Source organism: Triturus cristatus, chromosome 11 (assembly GCF_964204655.1).
Source record: "Triturus cristatus chromosome 11, aTriCri1.1, whole genome shotgun sequence".
Classification (NCBI taxonomy): domain Eukaryota; kingdom Metazoa; phylum Chordata; class Amphibia; order Caudata; family Salamandridae; genus Triturus; species Triturus cristatus.
In genome coordinates this window covers 46,344,179-46,363,196 of record NC_140594.1, presented here as the reverse complement: position 1 = coordinate 46,363,196, position 19,018 = coordinate 46,344,179, and the positions used below count along the sequence as shown (strand labels likewise).

Genomic DNA, 19,018 nt, shown 5'->3' with positions numbered 1-19,018 from the left:
TACCACCACTGTCGGCAGAAACTAGGACAGCGTTGTCGAAGGAGTGGTGATTCTCGTCGGCGGGAGACTCGTCGACGAGTACGGTCCCGACGATAGTGATGGTCTCGTCCGCGGTGAAGCAGCTGTCAAGGTCAACTGCAGTCCCGTCGTCGCAGTGGACGTTGTGATAGTCTACGTTGTCGCCGTTCCTGTAGAAACAGTTGACGGAGTAGAAATCACCTCAGGTCTACCGACAGCAGTAGTTCTCGTCGACGAAGCAGACGACGGACGAGAAGATAGACCCCTCACAGAAGTCAGAGAAGCAGAGACTGGAGCAGAAGATGGTTTTGAAGCCACTTCCCCATGTTTTTTGTGTTGTTTCTCCTCAGATTTTCCTTGCTCCTGCGATTTCGATCTTTTGGAGTCCCCTTGGTGAGAAGAGGAGCTGCCTTCTTTTCTTTTTCTGGAGGAAGAATGGGGTTTTCCTTAGTCTCAGAGCCAGATTCAGAAACAGCTTTTTCTTCTGTAGCCAGAGGAGCAGCCTTCCTTCCCTATCCTTGAGGGTTTTGGCCGAGAAGGTTCGGCAGTACTTGCATTCCCTGGGCTTATGGTCAGGGTAGAAGCAATAGAGATATTGCATGTGGGGATCTTTTGAGACAAGCCTATATTTCCCACAAGATTAACAGGGCCTAAACAACCCTTTTTATCTGGCATTTTGAAAGTCACAAAGGAATACCTTGATTTGAAAGCTGGAGGTCAAAAGTTGAATAACCAACTGTCACGGAGCAGAGCTCAGAAAGACTCCCAATCACACAACGTGCGGTAAGAAATCTGAGGTGTGGTGGCTCTGTGGAGAGGGTTACTCTGGGGTCTATGCTGTGATTGGATGAACTGTGGATGTTATAAAATGTGGTTGAAAAAGTACCCAATTGAATTATCTTTCAATGGAGGTCTATGTAATGTATTCAGTACTGCTATTTCTACTGTTACTGTGGGACTCCCACCATGATGACAGGAAAGATTCAGGCATGTGAATCTATCAAAGTTACAATACTGGAGAAATTCAAGCACTCTATTTCATTTCCTCTTACGGAAAAGTGTCTGACAGACTTATTGTACTTTAGTTACAATTAAGGCGAGGCAGATTCCCCAATTCAAGATGGCAATGCTATCTGTCATCCTGACTGCCACTTTCCTGGGGAACAAGGCAGAATACGAACGGCTAGAGCTGCTGATGGCCCTCACTCATTGACTAGTGCTGGTGAAACGAAGGAATGGTGCCTGCGGGGAGTTGTTCACCTGCTTGCGCTGACAGGGCATCATGAGTCGTACAGAAAAGGGACGTGAGTGCCAAAAGGGAAGTGACTGGCTTAAGTGAAGGGTATTGGAAAAGCGAAGACTGCAGAAAAAGGGAGCTGTTAAACATGAAATGTGGGACGCCATGCGATGGGACAACACAGCTATAGAAAAGAAGGTGAGGATAAAGTAATTAAAGTATAAATGGAAAATAAGTACAAAAAGATAGAAAATGAGTCATTTAAAACAAGTATTGAAGCGCATTAACGAAACAGGTAGAAAATACTTCAAATAAGCATTTAGTTAATATGCAGAAAATGTTGATATAAGTCTTCTTTTCAAAATGGCTGTGAAAATAGTTTCTGGAAGCTGGTGTGCTCCTAAAAACAATGCACGTCATCCAATACAACGGGAACACTACCTAGGAGACTGAATATTACACCGACTGGCCAACAGCTTGACAGAGAAAGAGAGAAATAATCATCGCAGGCACACATATATACGATTGACAATGTCACAAAGCAATGGCAGAAATGGCCTGACGCAAACAAGTCAATGGATGAAGGGGCCCGACCCAAGTGACCCAATGCACGAGGGAGGCTGACCTAAGGCCCACTATCTGTGTATGTTACACACAGGGTCTTTGGCTGCTCCACAGCTAAACAAAAACCTGCCACTGGGGGTTCTAGCATCCAGCCAGAGCCGAAAGACATTTAGGTACTTCAGTATCATTCCCTTTTAAGCTGTACTTAAATTCCAAGACTAAGTGAAGGGCCTAGTGCAGGATAAACCCCAATGATATGTGCTTAAATTGAGGTTCAAGTGGACAAAGAGGTAGACAAGTGTGTGACGTGACAAACATGCACACTGCTATCAGCCCCATTTTTGGCCCTGCCTTCAAGTGACGTCAGTTCTAGCAATGTATGAATGGCCGTGCAGTGTATGAAATCATATCAACAAGTTTAAGTACAAGATACTCATTCCAGTCTACAGACATCTGCTACTACTGCTGGTCCACAAAAAACTACCAAAGGAGGAAACACGGGAGTGAATGATCAGGGAATCATGTTTTGCACTCACCTGGACTGCCTGACTGTCCTGTATGCACTGGGGAGTGAATGCTTGGCCTTCACATGCGCTTTCAACTTGGACTTCGATGTTGACTGGTGCTTCTGTGGCTTTGGCGATCGAGACTTTGAGCGTGATCTTTTCTTGTGTTTCTTTTTCTTCTTCTCCTTCACTACTGTCACTTCCCTGTGATATTCTTTTATTCTTTTTGAAGGTCTTTCAGGGACTTTATACTCCGACACATCATAATCCTCCATACTATATTCTGTAATGGGTTCAATTTTGTCCTCATCCAACATTTCTGGGCTTAAGTCATCGACGAGCTAATGTGAAAAATAATTTTTTCAAAAATTATACTCTTGATCAACGTTTTAAGAGGCATGCTCAATCAAATACAACCTGTCCACAAGAAAGGCCAGGATTTCCTCTGGACGTACCACCTAGGGCAGGAATGCCTTGACTTTGTTCCTATGCACCACTGGACGACCACACCTATGCAAATTGTCACCGATCTGTCCACCAATATTCTGCATGCTTTCTAGTCTGTGCCTGAAATTCTACACGGGTGGCCAACTCGAGGAAAATAAGCATTGGCAAAGCCAATAGGTCTTGCCAATGCAAGACTTTTAGCCATGTTGCACACCTGTGTGGCTGCTGCTCAGCATGGCTTAAAGCTAGTGGCATAGAGGAGAGTTTTGTAGAGTGGGGTAGAATGTTGTAGAGGGGAGTGAAAGAGTGTTGTGTATTGAAGTGACAAAGTGGAGTGGCTTAGAGTGGCATACAGTAGAGTAGACCGGTGTAGAGGGCATTGGCGTAGAGAATAGCAGAGTACATTAGCGTAGAGTGCAGTGCTTGCGGCGTAGAGTGTAGCAGTGCAGAATAGAATACAGTACTATAGAGTGGGGTGCTATAGAGTGCAGTGGTGCAGAGTTGAGTGATGCAGAACAGTTATTTTTAGAGTGCAGTAGTGTAGACTGGCGTAGAGTGCAGTGGCAGAGTAGAGTGATGGTGAGTACAGTGATGCAGAGTAATGTAGAGTGATACTGAGTAGAGTGCAGCAGCGTAGAGTACAGTGGTAGAGAGCAGTGGTGTGGAGTGTACTGTGTAGGGTGCATTGGCATAGTGTGTTGCAGAGTAGAGTGACGTAGAGTGCAGTGCCAAAGCAAATCAGCATAGTAGTGAATAGTAGAGTGCAGTGGTGCAGAGTAGAGTGGCAGATAGTACAGCGGTGAAGAGTGGCGTGGAGCAGAATTCAGTTAAGTAGAGTGCACTTGCACAAAGTGCAGTAGAGTGGAGCAGGGGTCAGTGGAGTGGTGTAAGGTGGAGTGGTGCAGAGTGGAGAATGAATAGTGTGGTAGCAAACTGCCATTACAGACAACACATTTTCAATTGAAATGACCATTACCTTTACTCCCCCACACAGTTTTACTAATAAAACTATATAGCGAATAAACAATGTGTGGAAATTGCCTCACCTAAAGAATTTAATTGTTATGATCATGATAAATTATTTGCTTCCACACATTTCAGAACAAATAGGATGCTTCATTTGTGCGTTCATAATTTGGATTTATTCTGAAATACTTGCACAATTTAAATGTGTGCTAGGGAAAAAAAACTTTCCTACCCCAGTATCCAGCAAGATTGTCACAAATACTCTCACCTTGAAGTCAGACAGAGCCGGACATTTGACATCTGTCTTTAAATGCACTGCAAATGTGATAAGATACGGAGAAGGTTTACAGGCCCGTTTACAGAAAGGAGCACTCATGCAAGAATGCAAGGGGAGTTGGTGTGAAAAGGCTTCGTTCCATGGGCGAGACAAACTCATCCTGGACAGCCTAAAACAAATAAAGCCAGCAAATAGAAAGCCAGAAAATGTTAAGTTACAAACCACAAAGCCAATGGTAAGCAATGGGCAGAATGCTTTTCCGGGGAAACTTTCTGAATGTTGCCAAGATGGCTTTAGCAAACCAGACAGCTGCGCTGCCTGGTAGGCGTCTACCTAAACATGGTTTAACAAAAGCCACATCAAGGACAAGTCTTGATAAACAATGAATTCTAGTTGCAGGTTTAGTTTTGCTTAACAGCATCTCTTGATACAGAGTGTACGCAATATTATGCACAATAAGATGTTTTTCAGGTTTTATATTTGATATCTACGGGCCACAAAACATTAATATACTGCAGATGGAAGAGGTTCCTTTCCAGCTAGAATTTCTGGGTTAAGGGGTTGAATTAAAGTTGTGGCTATTATAATGTTGTTTGGGATGGAATAGCTTCTGCAGATCTCGTTAAAGCTGTGCCGTCCAACCCAATAAGATTATGCTGGTTGGCCTGGTACTGTTCCTCCAGGGGGCACTACAATTACTCAAGTCCAAGCAGGTAACATCACTTTTGGTCGTCATCTGAGCTGGAGTGAAATGGCAAGGAGAGCGACAAGATATAAGCCCCATCTCAATGACTAAAGAAAACAGGATTCTAGTCCGAGGGTGCAGACCTTTTTATAGATACCCCAAGATTGAAACTGCCTGCCAGCACTCCATACAAGAAGGTCCATCCCTCATGTTGGGGGCAAGAAAGAAGGACATATGTGCATGTATGTGCTAGCTGACCAGTGAATGGGGGGTACAATCTGAATGTAGAATATGTGTTGCACAGGTGGTAGTGTTCTTTGTCTAAGCTGGCTAGGTCTATCTGGAACATATCAGCAAACACCCACTCCCAATCTCAAGCCATATACAGGGTACCTAGTGGATGGAAGGCACCAGGCCCAGGACCTCTGCGCAGGGAAGTTTGCCCCTGCCTTGACTGAAATTCATACATCCCCCACCCCCCACCCCCGGCAGGGGAGCAGAGGTATGTCTGAGACACCCTGCTTAAGGACTGCGGGAGGGCACCAACCTTTGTAAGTTCTGAACATAGGTAAACTGTGCTTCCGGCTCAGGCGCACCACAGGTCAGGTCGCCTGGAAAGTGGAGAGGCTTCAACATAATTATTGAAAAGATGATAACAGGACCAAGAGTGGAACCTATGTGCAGCTGCCATTCTCCTTCCAAGCTTGGCCCAGGTGTGGAAAGTCTGTAAGGCTTTAGCAAGCCTAGCTGACAAAAAATCTGCATGGAGGACATCTTGACCAAATGAATTTGGTTAGGAACCAAATGGTCTGCACAGTCCAGCTGGCAAGAAAGGAGCAAGGTTAACTCTGGGTCATGGAGCCTGGTAACATCTTAAGGGTAAGCCTGTGCAACCCCTAAATCACCTAATGCTCGACAGATGCCCGAATCCCCCTGCCCAAGTCCCAGAAGGCAGCCAGCCTTCAAATCTCCAAGAATAGGACTGCTTGTATTGGCTGCTGAGAGGTGTGGTTGAGGAGGTGATGGAGCGGTCCTGGTTTTGGGGCCGTATGAACTATTCTGCTTGTACACACGTTTTCAGAGAACGACTTATGAAGTTATAGAACTGAGGCCTGTAATGACCCGCTCCCTGGGTGATCGCACAGCCAGAAAACATTAACCATATGCAAGGGATTAAGAGACAAATGCCTCTGCAGCTAAAGGCACCCTCTGGAACCAGCCCACTATTGTCATCAGTCTTATTGAGTCCTTGAATGGACCCTGGACTCCAGTAAACAACTGATCTTGTATATTACCAGATAGAAGATAAAGAACAATAGATTAGCCATTGCATTCACCGGATTGCTAAAGAAGCCCCATTTACTTTGTTTTGTTTGCGGGTTACTTGTTTTTTGGAGTGAATCCCATTCTTATTCCATTCCATTCCAAATGACTATTTCAGCCAGTAGGGCCATCAAAGTACAGTTCACAGTCAAACAAGTATAATACATTTTGTGGTTAAAAAATTGTACATTTCTCAAATTTATATATTAAACAAGTCATCCAGTGGACATACACAAATTACATTCTTATTGCTTTGGGACTGGAAACTCAACTGTTCAGGCTTCAGCCCAAAGAGATTCTCACCGTGGTACCCATGAGTGTCTCAGGGCCAAGGCTGATATCAAAGCCCTCAAACTGTATCCATTACCCATACCCTAACACCCGTCAGAAGAAGCAAAGGTTTTGGGAAAAGCTAGAGGTCCGAGCGCCCCACAAAATAACACTCACCACTGGGCTCAGCCAACATTGTGAGAAATCTAGCACCTGGTGCTAAGGAGTTGTAACAATCTTAAGAATCTCACCTCATCCTCAGAAGGTGCGACCACCACCAGATTTGTTGTGCATCTTCTTTTTACAGATCTACCTATCTACTGGTTAGCAAAAATTCCTTTTCAAAGATAAAGCGCTTACTGAACATTATGTCATGGAGTGTTATTTAATGTGTCACACTGCACTGGAGTGTCTAGCACCCTCAACCTCTTGGTATACGATTTGACAATTTACATTTGGTTTCTTTTTGTACTTTTAATATGCTAGCTATTTTTCTCCTCAAAGAATCGTAAAGTGTGCCACTTAATACAAAGTTAAACGCAAAAAGTAGAACCTGCCAGACTCTAAAGAATTTCATTACAAGACCAGAGGCTACATTATGCATAATTCTCTTATTGCAGAACAAGCAGCCGCATATATCATGAAGCAAAAAGGTTCCAGAATAGAACATTAAGAACATACAAAAGGCATGAGCCCATAACAATCTGCCTCTTTTAAATGCGGCTCCAGGCAGATAAGTTCATTTACTTTTACTGTTTACTCCTTGTACTATTAACTTAGTGATCGCTTTCTACTACTTTCTACCAGTTTACTATCGTCGAGGGACAATCCCGCCCACTCCCCTTTTCCCCCCTTGTCAACCTGATTTCCAATTTACGGAGATCAGCCCCTGATCCTCATTACCTCTGCCTCTTTCTATCGTCTCTGTCTCTCACTTCAACCGCCGTATATTTGCACTACCTTTTATACCTTAATGCCCTTTTCACTGCTCTTTCTATTTACTACTTGCTTCATTTAACCGGCGCTCACCTTTGGAGAAGACCGCTCCTGATCTTGACCGGGCAGAGCTCTGCCGCATATCTGCATCTCTCCCCCATGCCTTTCCCCGTTTAACTTGGGGTAAAACATACGCTTCCCTCGGCTTAACTTTGCCTTCTCCATTTTCGGAGTACACAAAGCCTGCATTTGAGGAAAATACCCTGGGGGCGCGCACGTCGCGTTGTCAGGGTGCTTTCTTCTAATTCTCCGCATACCGAGGCTAGTTTCTTCTGCCTCTTAGCAACAGGCTACAGCAGATCGGGCGCGCGAGCATACTGACAGTTGCTTTAGCTTCCCGATCGGCTGCTGGTGGATTCGCTTACACGCTCCTTTGCCTTACAATATTTTCAAGCATTTTTATACCAATTGCCCTAGTCTGGCTCGCTCTCCTCTGGCTACCTACTGGTCATGCTGTCTCCTCTCAGCACCTGACAAGCTGCACGCTAATTGCCCCCTCGTGCCTTAACCTGCACACTAACAGAAAAAATAAAACGGGGCTTTATATCCTTAAAAAAAAAAAAAAGGGCCCCATTTATTTACACACTTTATACCTTATTTTTTAGGACACTTGTATTAATACCATGTCCGATATAGATTCTGATGAGGCTAGTGCCCCCAATCCTAGTATGGATAATGAAGCATTCAAAAGAATAATACGAAAAGAGATGAGATCTTGTATGCTAGAAACCCTAACTAAAGTCATGGCTTCAAAGAGGTCCCTCCCCACCGAGGAGGAGGACATTACAGAGAACCAATATGCCCTAGCCTCTGACGATCTCATTGAAATAAAGGGGAAGAGACTAAAAAAAGAATAAAAATATTGAACAACCAACCTCCAAGAGCACTATGGGAGGTCCCAGCACCTCAAGTAATTCTGGGAGTCTTAGCACCTCAACTATCAATGGAGGTCACCGCACCTCAAATACTTTGGGTGTCCTTAGCGGCACAACTTATAATGGTGTCCTCAGCGGCACAAAACATCTGGGTGTACCTAGTGGCACAAAACATCTAAGTGCTCAACATACTGAATACCATATGGGAGATAATGACTTTCAAGAGGGCGACACCTCTGACTTTTTTGATGAATATGTTTTAGATTTAGACTAGGATGACCAAGAGTTTTACACTCAACCGTCCGAGGACGAACCCCCTTCCTCGTCAAAAGACAACATTCTCAACCCTCTAGGCGAGGAAATTCTCTCCCCTCAATATAAAGCACCCTATAAGTTCTTAATGGTGCCCTCAAGATCATATGGGCAAATTCATTAAAAAATTGCTTAGGAATCCACTGGAAAAAGATACACGCAACCTACTCAGAGCTGAATGCTCTAGACCCTCCATGGTGGACAAGACCTGCCAAATCCCAATCTTGATCCAGAGCTAATCCAATACCTTTTTAAACTCGGCAGGGACCCGAGAAAAGGGATGAAAGATCCCTCAAGGGTTGCCAAGATCGTCTCCTTGACATTTTGGGTCCTCTGGCCAGATCATTGACACGGCCGAGGAGAGCCACATAAACGGCACACCCCTGGATACGGAACTCTTTAGGGGATGGAGCCAAAGAGCCTTAATTTTACTGGGCAACGCCAACGCCAGCCTTAACTCTGAAAGGAGAAGAGTGGTTCTCACAAAAATGAGTCCTAAGCTGAGTGACATGGCAAGCTACGAACCCTCCCTGAAACCCAAAGGATTACTTTTTGGCGAAGACCTCATTACATTTTTAGGAAAACATGTTTCAACCCTCACGGCCTTGGATAAGGCCCAACAGAATATGAAGAGAGTCTTCAACCCTAACCTTTTTGGCCGGGCCGGAAGAAGGGGCCTCTCTTCCGGTCGCTTCAACCAGAGGCCCTACTCAAGATTCTGAGGCTATGGAAGGGGTTACCAACCCTCTAATCCCCCCCCCCATTTTTCCCCCAAAGCGGAAGAGGCTCTCGCTCCAGATCACGAGGAACCTCCAGCAACAACTCTTAAAGTGAGTACCCTAACCCTTCTTCCTTCCCCTTCTTTTTCCCCAAAGGTGGGAGGAAGACTCAAATTCTTCTATCAGAATTGGAAATTAATTACGCAAGATCCATGGGTACTAAAACACAGTAAAGGGGTTTATGATAGATTTTATACAAATTCCCAGTCAAACTTCTTTCCCGAGAAACATCCCTCTCGCTCTAGATCAAGAAAGAATAATAGAGGAGGAGAGATCCTCTATGCTTCAGAAAGGAGTAATAATAGAAGTCCCTCTGGAGATGTTTAGATTTATTTTAGAAGTACACTCTTCCTGGTCGAGATAAAGGACAAGGGCTGGAGACCAGTCATAAACTTAAGGGAACTCAACAAATATCTTGTTTACAGACACTTCAAGATGGAAGTCATCCATCTCCTGAGAGATTTATTATTAGAAGGGGAATGGATAATCAAATTAGACCTATAAGATGCATACTTTACCATCTCTATGGCCCAGGTCCACCAACCTTACCTTCACTTCATGTGGAAAAACCACCTCTTCCAATTCCAAGCCCTCCCTTTCGGTCTGTCCTCCGCCCCAAGGTGTTTCACCAAGGTTATAAGATCAATTGCCTCTTCATTAAGAGAAAGGGGTATTCGTCTAATCATTTACCTAGACAACATCCTCAATGTCCCAAGACCACTCAGATCATTCAAGACCTGAAGTCCGTAATAGATCTATTAGAAAGCCTGGGGTTCATTATAAACAAAGAGAAATAGATATTGTCTCCCTCCAGAACCCTGGAATTCTTAGGTTTCACCATAGATACCATGAAATGCCTTCTTTTACTCCCATCACAGAAAATAACCAAGATCAGGAAAGAGATAAGACACGTCCTGAAACAAGAAAATGTATCCCTGAGGGAACTAGCCAGGCTGCTAGGTCTCCTTTCCTCCTCTATTCAAGCTATCTTTCCGGGCCCTCTAAATTATCGAGCTCTTCAAAGGCTAAAAGCAAGAGCCCTAAGATCTGGCCTTTGATACGGGGATCGCATTTCCCTAGACCAGGAAGCCACATTAGAACTGACCTGGTGGCTTCAGAACTTAGATGCATGGAATGGCAAAGCAATTTTTGGTTCAGCACCAGAATTTGTTTTGGAATCTGATGAGAGCCTTCATGGCTGGGGAGCCTGCCTCCTGCATCAGAACACAGGCGGTGTCTGGTCACAAGAGGAATCCTCTCACCACATAAACTACCTAAAACTGACTGCTGGCCTGTATGCGTTAATAAGTTTCAGACACTCCCTTCAAGGCAGGTCAGTCATTCTAAAGATATGTTCGCGGTTGCCTATAGAAATCGTCTGGGGGGTACCAAATCTATGGATCTCTCGAATTTAGCCAAAAAACTTTAGATGTTTTGTCTGGAACTCAAGATCGCCCTAAAAGCGGAATATCTTCCAGGGAAAACAAACATATGTGCGGATTGGAACTTGAGGTTCCTTTTAGACCACAGTGATTGGAAGCTCAACGTTTCCGTGTTCAAGTCTCTCAACAAAATTTGGGGTCCTCTGGAAATAGATCTCTTTGCGAGCAGACTAACCTTCCAACTGTAGAATTATTACAGCTGGATGCCCGACCCAGGTGCTCTGGCAGTGAATGCATTTCTTCAATGCTGGAAGGGAGTCAATGCATACGTTTTTCCCCCTTTGCCATGATCCAGAGAGTTCTTCAGAAGGTGAGACAGGAACTATGTTCCATTGTTCTATTAACTCCCTTCTGGCCATCCCAGGCCTGGTTCCCCACTACCCTGGAGCTAGCTTGCAACGTTTGCTTCCTAATTCCATCCCAAGTGGACCTTCTTACAGACGTAGATGGAAGAAGTCACCCCCTAGTGCTAGCAGTGAATTTGAACCTTCTTGCCTGGAGAGTGTCAGGAGATCCAATGAACTCTCAGGACTTTCGCCTACAGCTGCAACTCTCCTCTGAGAGTCTTGGGCCCCAGGAACTCCCTACCGGTATAATATATGGAAATGCTGGGTACGTTGGTGCGTGGAGAGGAACCTGGATTCCGTGGAAGCATCTATCGTTGACAAAGTAAATTTCCTCGCTGAACAATTCGAAAGGGGTCTTAGCTATAAATCTATCAATTGTTAGAGATCGGCTATCTCCGCAGTACATGCTCTTGTCAATGGAAAAACGGTAGGTAAAAACGCCATAATTTGTAGAGTTCTCAAAAGTATTAGGCTCAGGAAACCTCCTAAACCAAAATATCAATTTCTCTGGGATGGGAAGTTAATTTTAGATCTTTTCAATAACTGGCCTGATAATTCTCACTTGAATAGGAAAAACCTATCTATCAAATTCGCTACAATGCTTTACCTAGTCTCTGGTCGTAGGGTCTTTGATGTTAAAGCCCTTGAAATCACCAATAGATCCTATAACATGTTTGGAGTCCAATTTGAATTATTTAGAAGAACCAAGACCATGTCTGATTCAATCTTCTATCCACGTTTTGATCTATGCAAAAAACTTTGTGTGGTAGACTGTATGAGAGAGTACGACTGCAGAATGAATGGATTTCGTGCTCAAGGTGTGAATCAATTACTTATTTCCTTCGTTAAACCTCACAAAGCTATAACTTCGACCTCGATTGCCAGATGGGTTAAAATTATTATGAATTTAGCAGGTATTGACTTAAAGATGTTCCAAGCTCATTCAATTAGAGGTGCTATGGCCAGTAAATCCTTCTGGTCCGGTGGTAAATTGGATGACATTCTTAAGGCTGCTGACTGGTCTAATTCTAGAACTTTTGCACAGCATTACTGTAAACCAATCGATCAAATGTCTGATGTAGTCTTACAAAGTTACCAACATGCATAATGTAGCCTCCGGTCTTGTAATGAAATTGCGATTCTCCTATTAACATGACTAGAGAATCTGGATTTCATTAAAGACACGGAGGCTAACATTATCCCTCCCTTAGATACTTAAAGTTTACAGTATTTTATTTCTCATGACTGATGTGCTTTATTGAAATTATATCCTTTGTTTACTTGAAACCTTTTCAATAAATAGCTGAATGTATTATATTATACCTTTGTCTAATCACGTTTTTTACCTTTTCTTGAACTACTTATATCTTTCTCTTTTTTTCAGGTAATCTCTCATAATTTTGACCTTCGGATCCTTCATCGCTCTTCCTTTTCCTTCGTTTCGTGATGGTTTAAAGAAGTGTTGAATACTTAAAATCTTATGGGACTTATCCTATTCACCGCCACATTTAAAAGAGGCAGATTGTTATGGGCTCATGCCTTTTGTATGTATATGCATAATGTTAGCCTCTGTGTCTTTTATGTAATCCAGATTCTCTAGTCATGGTAATAGGAGAATCGCAATTTCCACTGTAATTTCTCACCATAATAGTTTGTTGTTAAAACTCTCCATCATTAAAGTAAGTTTTATTATTTGCATTTACTTTGTTTGCATTCAGAACAAGGTAAGAAAGTGGCTCTGTATATACTGTTCCCAAATAGGTACAGTGTGCACAGAGTCCACAGTCCCCAGAGGTTTGGCAGAGGCTAAAGTTAGATATAACCTTACTCTCTAAAGTGGTAGCTTGGTCGAGCAGTAAGGCAGTATCAGAGGACAGTGTAAAGCATTTGTTGCACACACTCAGTCAGCAAATGGTCTCACACACTCAAGAACTGAACTCTAGGCCAATGGTTTTGTATAAAAATATATAGTTGTTTTATTTTAGAACCAACAATAGGTATCAAAATATACTTTCTCAGAATGAGATGCTTTAGATAAATACTTTCAATAGGCAATAGACTTTTGTTTGCAATAGATACAGTTGTTGCAACAGGCAACACAATTTCAACCACAATTATACATTGAGCTCAATTGGAATTTCTAGTTAAATGCAATTGGTTACTTTTCGGATTACTTTCCTTACCACAGGACTGGATCCTAGATTCAGTCCTGGTACATTTCCTGTAAACAGTTGAGTAAAAACGTTTTGGTTAGAGGTATGATTTTTAAGGAATATTATTGTATTTTAAAAGTTGACACTTCAAAACTTTTTCACATAGAATCACCAATGTTATCCATGGGAGGGAATTCACTTAGCAGGTAAGTGGGTTTATGGTTACTTTTTATAACTGAGTGTTGGATCCTGGATCCAGCACTGGGACATCTCCTGTAAACAGTTGAAAGATTGTGTTTTTGTTGTATAGGCGATCTTTAACAAATATTTGAAGTTTGCAAAATCGACACTTAGAAGAATTTCTGGTGAAATCCAGGCAATGTTATCCTATGGAAGGAAAATCAAGTTATAGGTAAGTACGGTTGCAATTACTTTTCAGGGTCAGTGCTGGGCACCAAGATCCAGCACTGGGATCTCTCCTGATAACAGGCGAGTAAATTAGTTTTCATAATTCGGCTGATTTTAGATGAATATTTTAAAGTTTCAAAATTCGACACTTTGAAGAATTTCCAAGTGAAACCAGTCAATGTTACCCTATGGAGGCAAAGTGAGTTATCTGCTTTTGGGTAAGTATTCGACTGGCAGAGTTAAGGTTCTGGGCATAGACTCAGGGGTCTCCCAGGGTCAGGTAAGTACAGTTGTTACACCCTCAGCGGCACAGGGGCAGTCTGGTGCAGAGTGAGTTAGGCCCAATGTTATCCTATGGGACGCAGGGCTCCTTTGGTTGGTGGCTGCTGGCTAGCAGGCCACATGGCTGTGGGAGCTGGGCTCCTGGTCACTTGCTCAGGGCAAATGGGGAAGTAGATTAGAGTAGAGGTTGCACTGCCAGGGGCACTCGGGCGGCTGGGTGCAGGGTGCTTTTGAGCCGCCGGGCGCTCAATGGATTTCAATGGAGAAGCTCAAGAACGAACAAAGGCTGAAAGCTTGTGAATGAAGATTCTTCAGGTGCGACCACTACTTTGAGAGGTAAGTTGGGTAGTTGGAGGATAGGTAGGCACCCAGGAGTTGAGCGCATGGGGCCGCCGGGTAGCGGGTGCAGGGGTGCCTTTTGGTGTCAGGAAATCTTACCCTCTGCTGGTCGCGGTTAGAGGGGTCCCTGGTTCTGAGGCTGCCGGCGTCGTCAGGAGCGTTGAGGTGGGTCCTTGGGTGCTGGATTCAGGGTCACAGTCACCAGGGGACGTCCTTGTGGTCATTGTTCACTCCAGCACAGGTCAGGCTTGGCGGGTACAAAGTGTGCAGGGTTCGCGGTTCCTGGCTGATGCCAGGGGTCAGTTACTTGCTTTGAGCAGTACCACTGCTCGTGGGAGTCCCAGGTAATTAGAGTCACAAGGCAGTCAGGTCCTCCAGGGTTTTTGAGACTGCTGACCACTCAAGATGCCGGGGTTTAGCAGGAGCAGGTTCTTCCTCTTGTTAGCAGCTGCACGGCAGGTCTTCTTGTTCTTCTTTCGGAATCTGGATCTGAGGACGGAAGGTTCAGGGTGCCCCTAAATACTAAATTTAGGGGCGTTACAGGTAGGTAAAGGGCAGGGACCAATGGATCCCCTCCCTGGGGTGGGTACACCCCCTATCCTGCCACTCTCCTGTGGGAGGAGGGCAGTAGCCTAGTCCTGATTGGGCAGGGCTTCCCATCTTCAAGATGGCGAGAGCCCGGAGATGTGCTTCACCTCGCCTCCCCCACCTGAGGGGTGGGGTTGGCAGGGGCTGGCACTCCCCCTTTCCTTCCTTGGGGTTTCTGGCCAGTCTTCCCGCCAGAGTGGGGGTCAGAACCGGTAGGGGCCAGTTGCTGAGTACAGCAAGTGGCCTGGAGAAGCTCACAAAGGCGGCATGCCGTTGAAGCTTCCCCTGCCCATCCTAGGGAGGAGACCTAGCACCTCGCCCAGGATGTGCATTGTTGCAGGCCCAAGAGAGTGGATGGCTCTCTACCCAGGGGTCCAGCAACATGTCTGCTGTGTGGCAGCCTAGGCAGCCCCTCAGACAAGACGTGGATTGTAGGTTAGGTTCAGGGGGCATCTCTAAGATGCCCTCTGTCGTGCATTGTACATTAAATCCCACATTGGCATCAGTGCGGGTTTAATATGCTGAGAAGTTTGATATCAAACTTCTCAGTCTTCAGTGTAGCCATCATGGTGCTGTGGAGTTTGTGTTGACGATGTCCCAGCACCATATACTCTTAAATGGCAGCACTGCACTTAGTGCCCAGGAAGGGACCTGGGTACTGTAGGGGCACAGGGCTCATGCACCTGTACCCACACCACTGGCATAAGGCACCACGCTAGAGGGGTGGCTGATGTATGCCAGGGCAGTGTGTGTTGTGGGCATGGCACACAGGGATGTGTGCCATGCAGACTCTGTTTTGTTCTTCACCCAGACACTCGGCCTGCAAGGGCAGTGTATGTGTGTGTGTCATGGTACAAGGCCTCTAAGGGTGGCACAATAAGTGCTGCAGCCCTCAGGGGCTTTATCTGGTCACAAGGCCCTGGGTACCTAGTGTACCATTTACCAGGGGCTGACATGTGGCCAGAGATGCCAATTGGGTTTAGGCTTCAACACAGTTTTACGGAAGGAACATAGGCCCTGGGTACCAGATTGGCAGGAGCCCAGGGCACACTTAGTCAGAGTACATCAGCAATTCAGCAAAAAGTGGGGCATACCATGCAAGAAAGATGGCACTTTCTCACAATTGGTATTTTGGTTTAGTGAGATAAACAAATTTTCCTATGGAAATGAACCAGAGTTTATATATACTTTTTTTTTTAAACACACAGAAAAGCACCGGCACAGCTTGCTGTCACATTAGGACTGCCCCGCTGGTGCTACAGGCTTTTAGCAGATACGTCTGTTTGATGGATATCTACGGACAACATCCAAAGCAGTGGTTTCTTCTGTCATTTGGCTTTGTTATCCATGTAGCACCCGAAGCATTATGAAGCACTGATGATTCCACCAGAAAAAGCAGACAGTCCACTACAGATATCATGGCAGCTTCCTCTCTCACTATGTAGGTTTGGGACGGAAGCTCATAGTTGCAAGCAGCAGTTTTCATGAGGGTCAAAATACCAATGTTCGCTGTAACAGCTGATTTCATATTCTGGGTGGGCACTGCTGTCGCAGGGATTGAAAATGGCTAACCCTGATCTCACAGAGGGTTGAAATGGCAGATGCTGACTTCTGAACAGTTAAAATGTCTGACTAGTCTCTCCTGCAGAACTAACCTGTTGCAACAGGCTTCGCTTAGAGGGTTCAAAATGCAGAGCTCGCTCTCATGGTGGGACAAGATGGTAGACGTCATTTTCATGGTGACATTTAGCGGTCAACTTCACTTGCATTGAGTGCTGAGACCCCGTGTTCTCATGACATGCCAAAGCATTCACACCCTTTGGCTAGTCAAAATGGTGGTCACTCCTTCAAGCAAGAGCAGTATAGCAGGCTTCCAGGTAGGTCCAGTGTCAGCTTCCTAGCCCCATCCGAACCAGTGGGTTAACAATTCTGAGTGGCCTCCTAAGAAACTCCTCACATAAACTGATGTCCACGCCACTTAATGAAGAAATCTGCTGAAAGTATTCCGAAAGTGGATAACACTCGATTGCCTTTAACATTCGAGGCACAACATCCAGAGGTTTATCTATTACATAAAGGGGTGCATGTGAACTGTCGCAAGTCGCAACACCGAAGAACTGAACACTACCATGTGCTAAGGGCAGTCGTCATGACTTATTCTACATGCTCTATACACTTAGTGGTGTTGTGCATTTTTATTTCAAAATAAAAAGAATTAAGACGCAGGAGGAAGCATGCATCCATCCAGCACGACTCAATACATACCAAGCGCACTGCACTATCACCGCTCTGGCGAGACGCGTGCAGAAATAGCATGAATGCTAAACCCTGGCTGATCACATTGCGACAGAAGTGCTCACAGCAAGCCACAATCTGTTCCTAATGCTGATAGACAATGTTTATGCTTTATGAGCAAAGAACGCTTGCAAATCCAGATCAATCCTGCTTGGATTTACACTTCTAGGAGATAGATTGGCAACGCTTCTGTGTGAAACCCTCATCAGCTTATAGAAAGAATCATTTGTAATACCAACAGGCTTCACCCAGTGCAATGTGCAGCTATCATAACACCGCTTTCACTTACTAGATACAGTCAGAGTGCCAGTATCGCAAACTGCACTGTGGCAAGCCCTCGAGAAGGCTCACAGTCAGCATAAGCAATGACCAGCAGCCCACATCAGGGCTAGCTGCACCCAGGAGACATCACTATCAATGTCCACAGTCAACATCAGCATTTTATTTATTTTATTTGCCATCTTATATAGGCCCAGTCTACTCAATTCAGAGTTTAGGGGTGCTGTACCTAAAAACACCTGTAAGGAGGCTGGATCCTCTCTTCAGGAGAAGTATGGTTCATCATTTGGACGTAGGGGGAAGGGAAGAATGAGGCTTCAAGAGGTGGAATGAGAAACTGGCATTAAAGTGAGGAAAAAATTGTGCCACTAGATGGTAAAGAAATGACCTATGCAATTGTAAATGCTTATATTAGGGTTATGCTGTCAGGTAGAGAGGTTGAACCCTGAATCAAACCAGATTCTCTTGAAAAGCCTTCCAAAGAGGCGGTGAAGCAGCAGGAAGTGATTGTGAAGGAGCACCACCGAAATTAAAACTCATCATTTCCAATCCAAGCTGGTCATTAATTCTTGACCCCAGAACTCTTGAGGGATTAGACTATGAATGACCGATGCAGAAGATCAAAAGCCTTCAATATGACACAAGCCACTTAGAATGTTACGCAAGCTTTGATCTGGAGCCAATGAACATTTGTGATCGATAAGGTCCTGTGCTCGAATGTTTTTCAACGTGGAGTGCTGCACAGCCTATCGGGGGGATAGTGAGGGTTCTAGGAGCCAGGTCAGTACTAAATTACAAGGGATAGGGCAACTGACCTGAAGTATTAAGGATTTATGAACGATTTCCTTTTTTCACAATATGGAGAGCGTCTCTGGTGCTTTTTTGACGATGATCAATGTGGGCATCAAGGCCAGGTATTTGTCAATTCAGAAATCTATTGATATAAACAAGAGGAACAGCCGTGGTGCAATTCGGTTAACTTTTAGTTCAGTAAGTCATTCAGGGCAGAAGTTTGATGGGATCCCCTGGACAGTAGATCTGGTGTTAGCATCCGGAGTCAGCACACGGATATCGAAAAAGCCTAGTATGCCGGAATCACCCTCTTGATGCAGCCACTCCAGTCGATCGGGACTCCATTTTCACTGTTAGAACCTTAGGTCACTATTTCAGTGCTCAATGGGAAAGTCAGAATAACTTGGCAGGAGAATCTGCACATCAAAATAGGAAAATTAAGTTATGAATATCTAAATGCAGTGACAGGTAAAGGGGCCACTGAAGTTAACGTACTTCCATAAACCATCTGTATATAGGAAGTGTTACAAATGTATGCACATTGGGTTTGCAATGTTACACATGCCACCTGAAATAGTGTGCCAATGTAGCCTGTCTATCAAAGCCTATCAGGGTACATGCCCATAACAATCACTGCCACAAAATATGTTGGGTGGAATTACAATGCCAAAAAATCTGTCCTTCATAATTTCTGTGCACCTCTACCCATCAACTTAGTGCACCTCAGAGCACACCGACCAGATATACTGAATGAATTACTGCAAATCCAAGAAGCGTCAGAGTACGCAGCCAGTGAATCTAAAATCAGCAAATCTAGGAAGCGTCAGAGTATGCGGCC

At 44.6% G+C, this 19,018-nt stretch overlaps 1 protein-coding gene across 5 annotated transcripts in view; it reads right to left on the bottom strand.

Annotated features, from left to right (window-relative positions):
- The window catches only part of SFSWAP (splicing factor SWAP), a 628,330-nt gene that overhangs the window by 178,473 nt on the left and 430,839 nt on the right, over positions 1-19,018 (bottom strand). For all 5 annotated transcript variants that reach the window (XM_085632760.1, XM_085632762.1, XM_085632761.1 and 2 more), the window contains exon 14: positions 2,356-2,666. In XM_085632760.1, the coding sequence (XP_085488886.1) occupies positions 2,356-2,666 (311 nt within the window). The remainder of the gene's footprint in view (positions 1-2,355; positions 2,667-19,018) is intronic.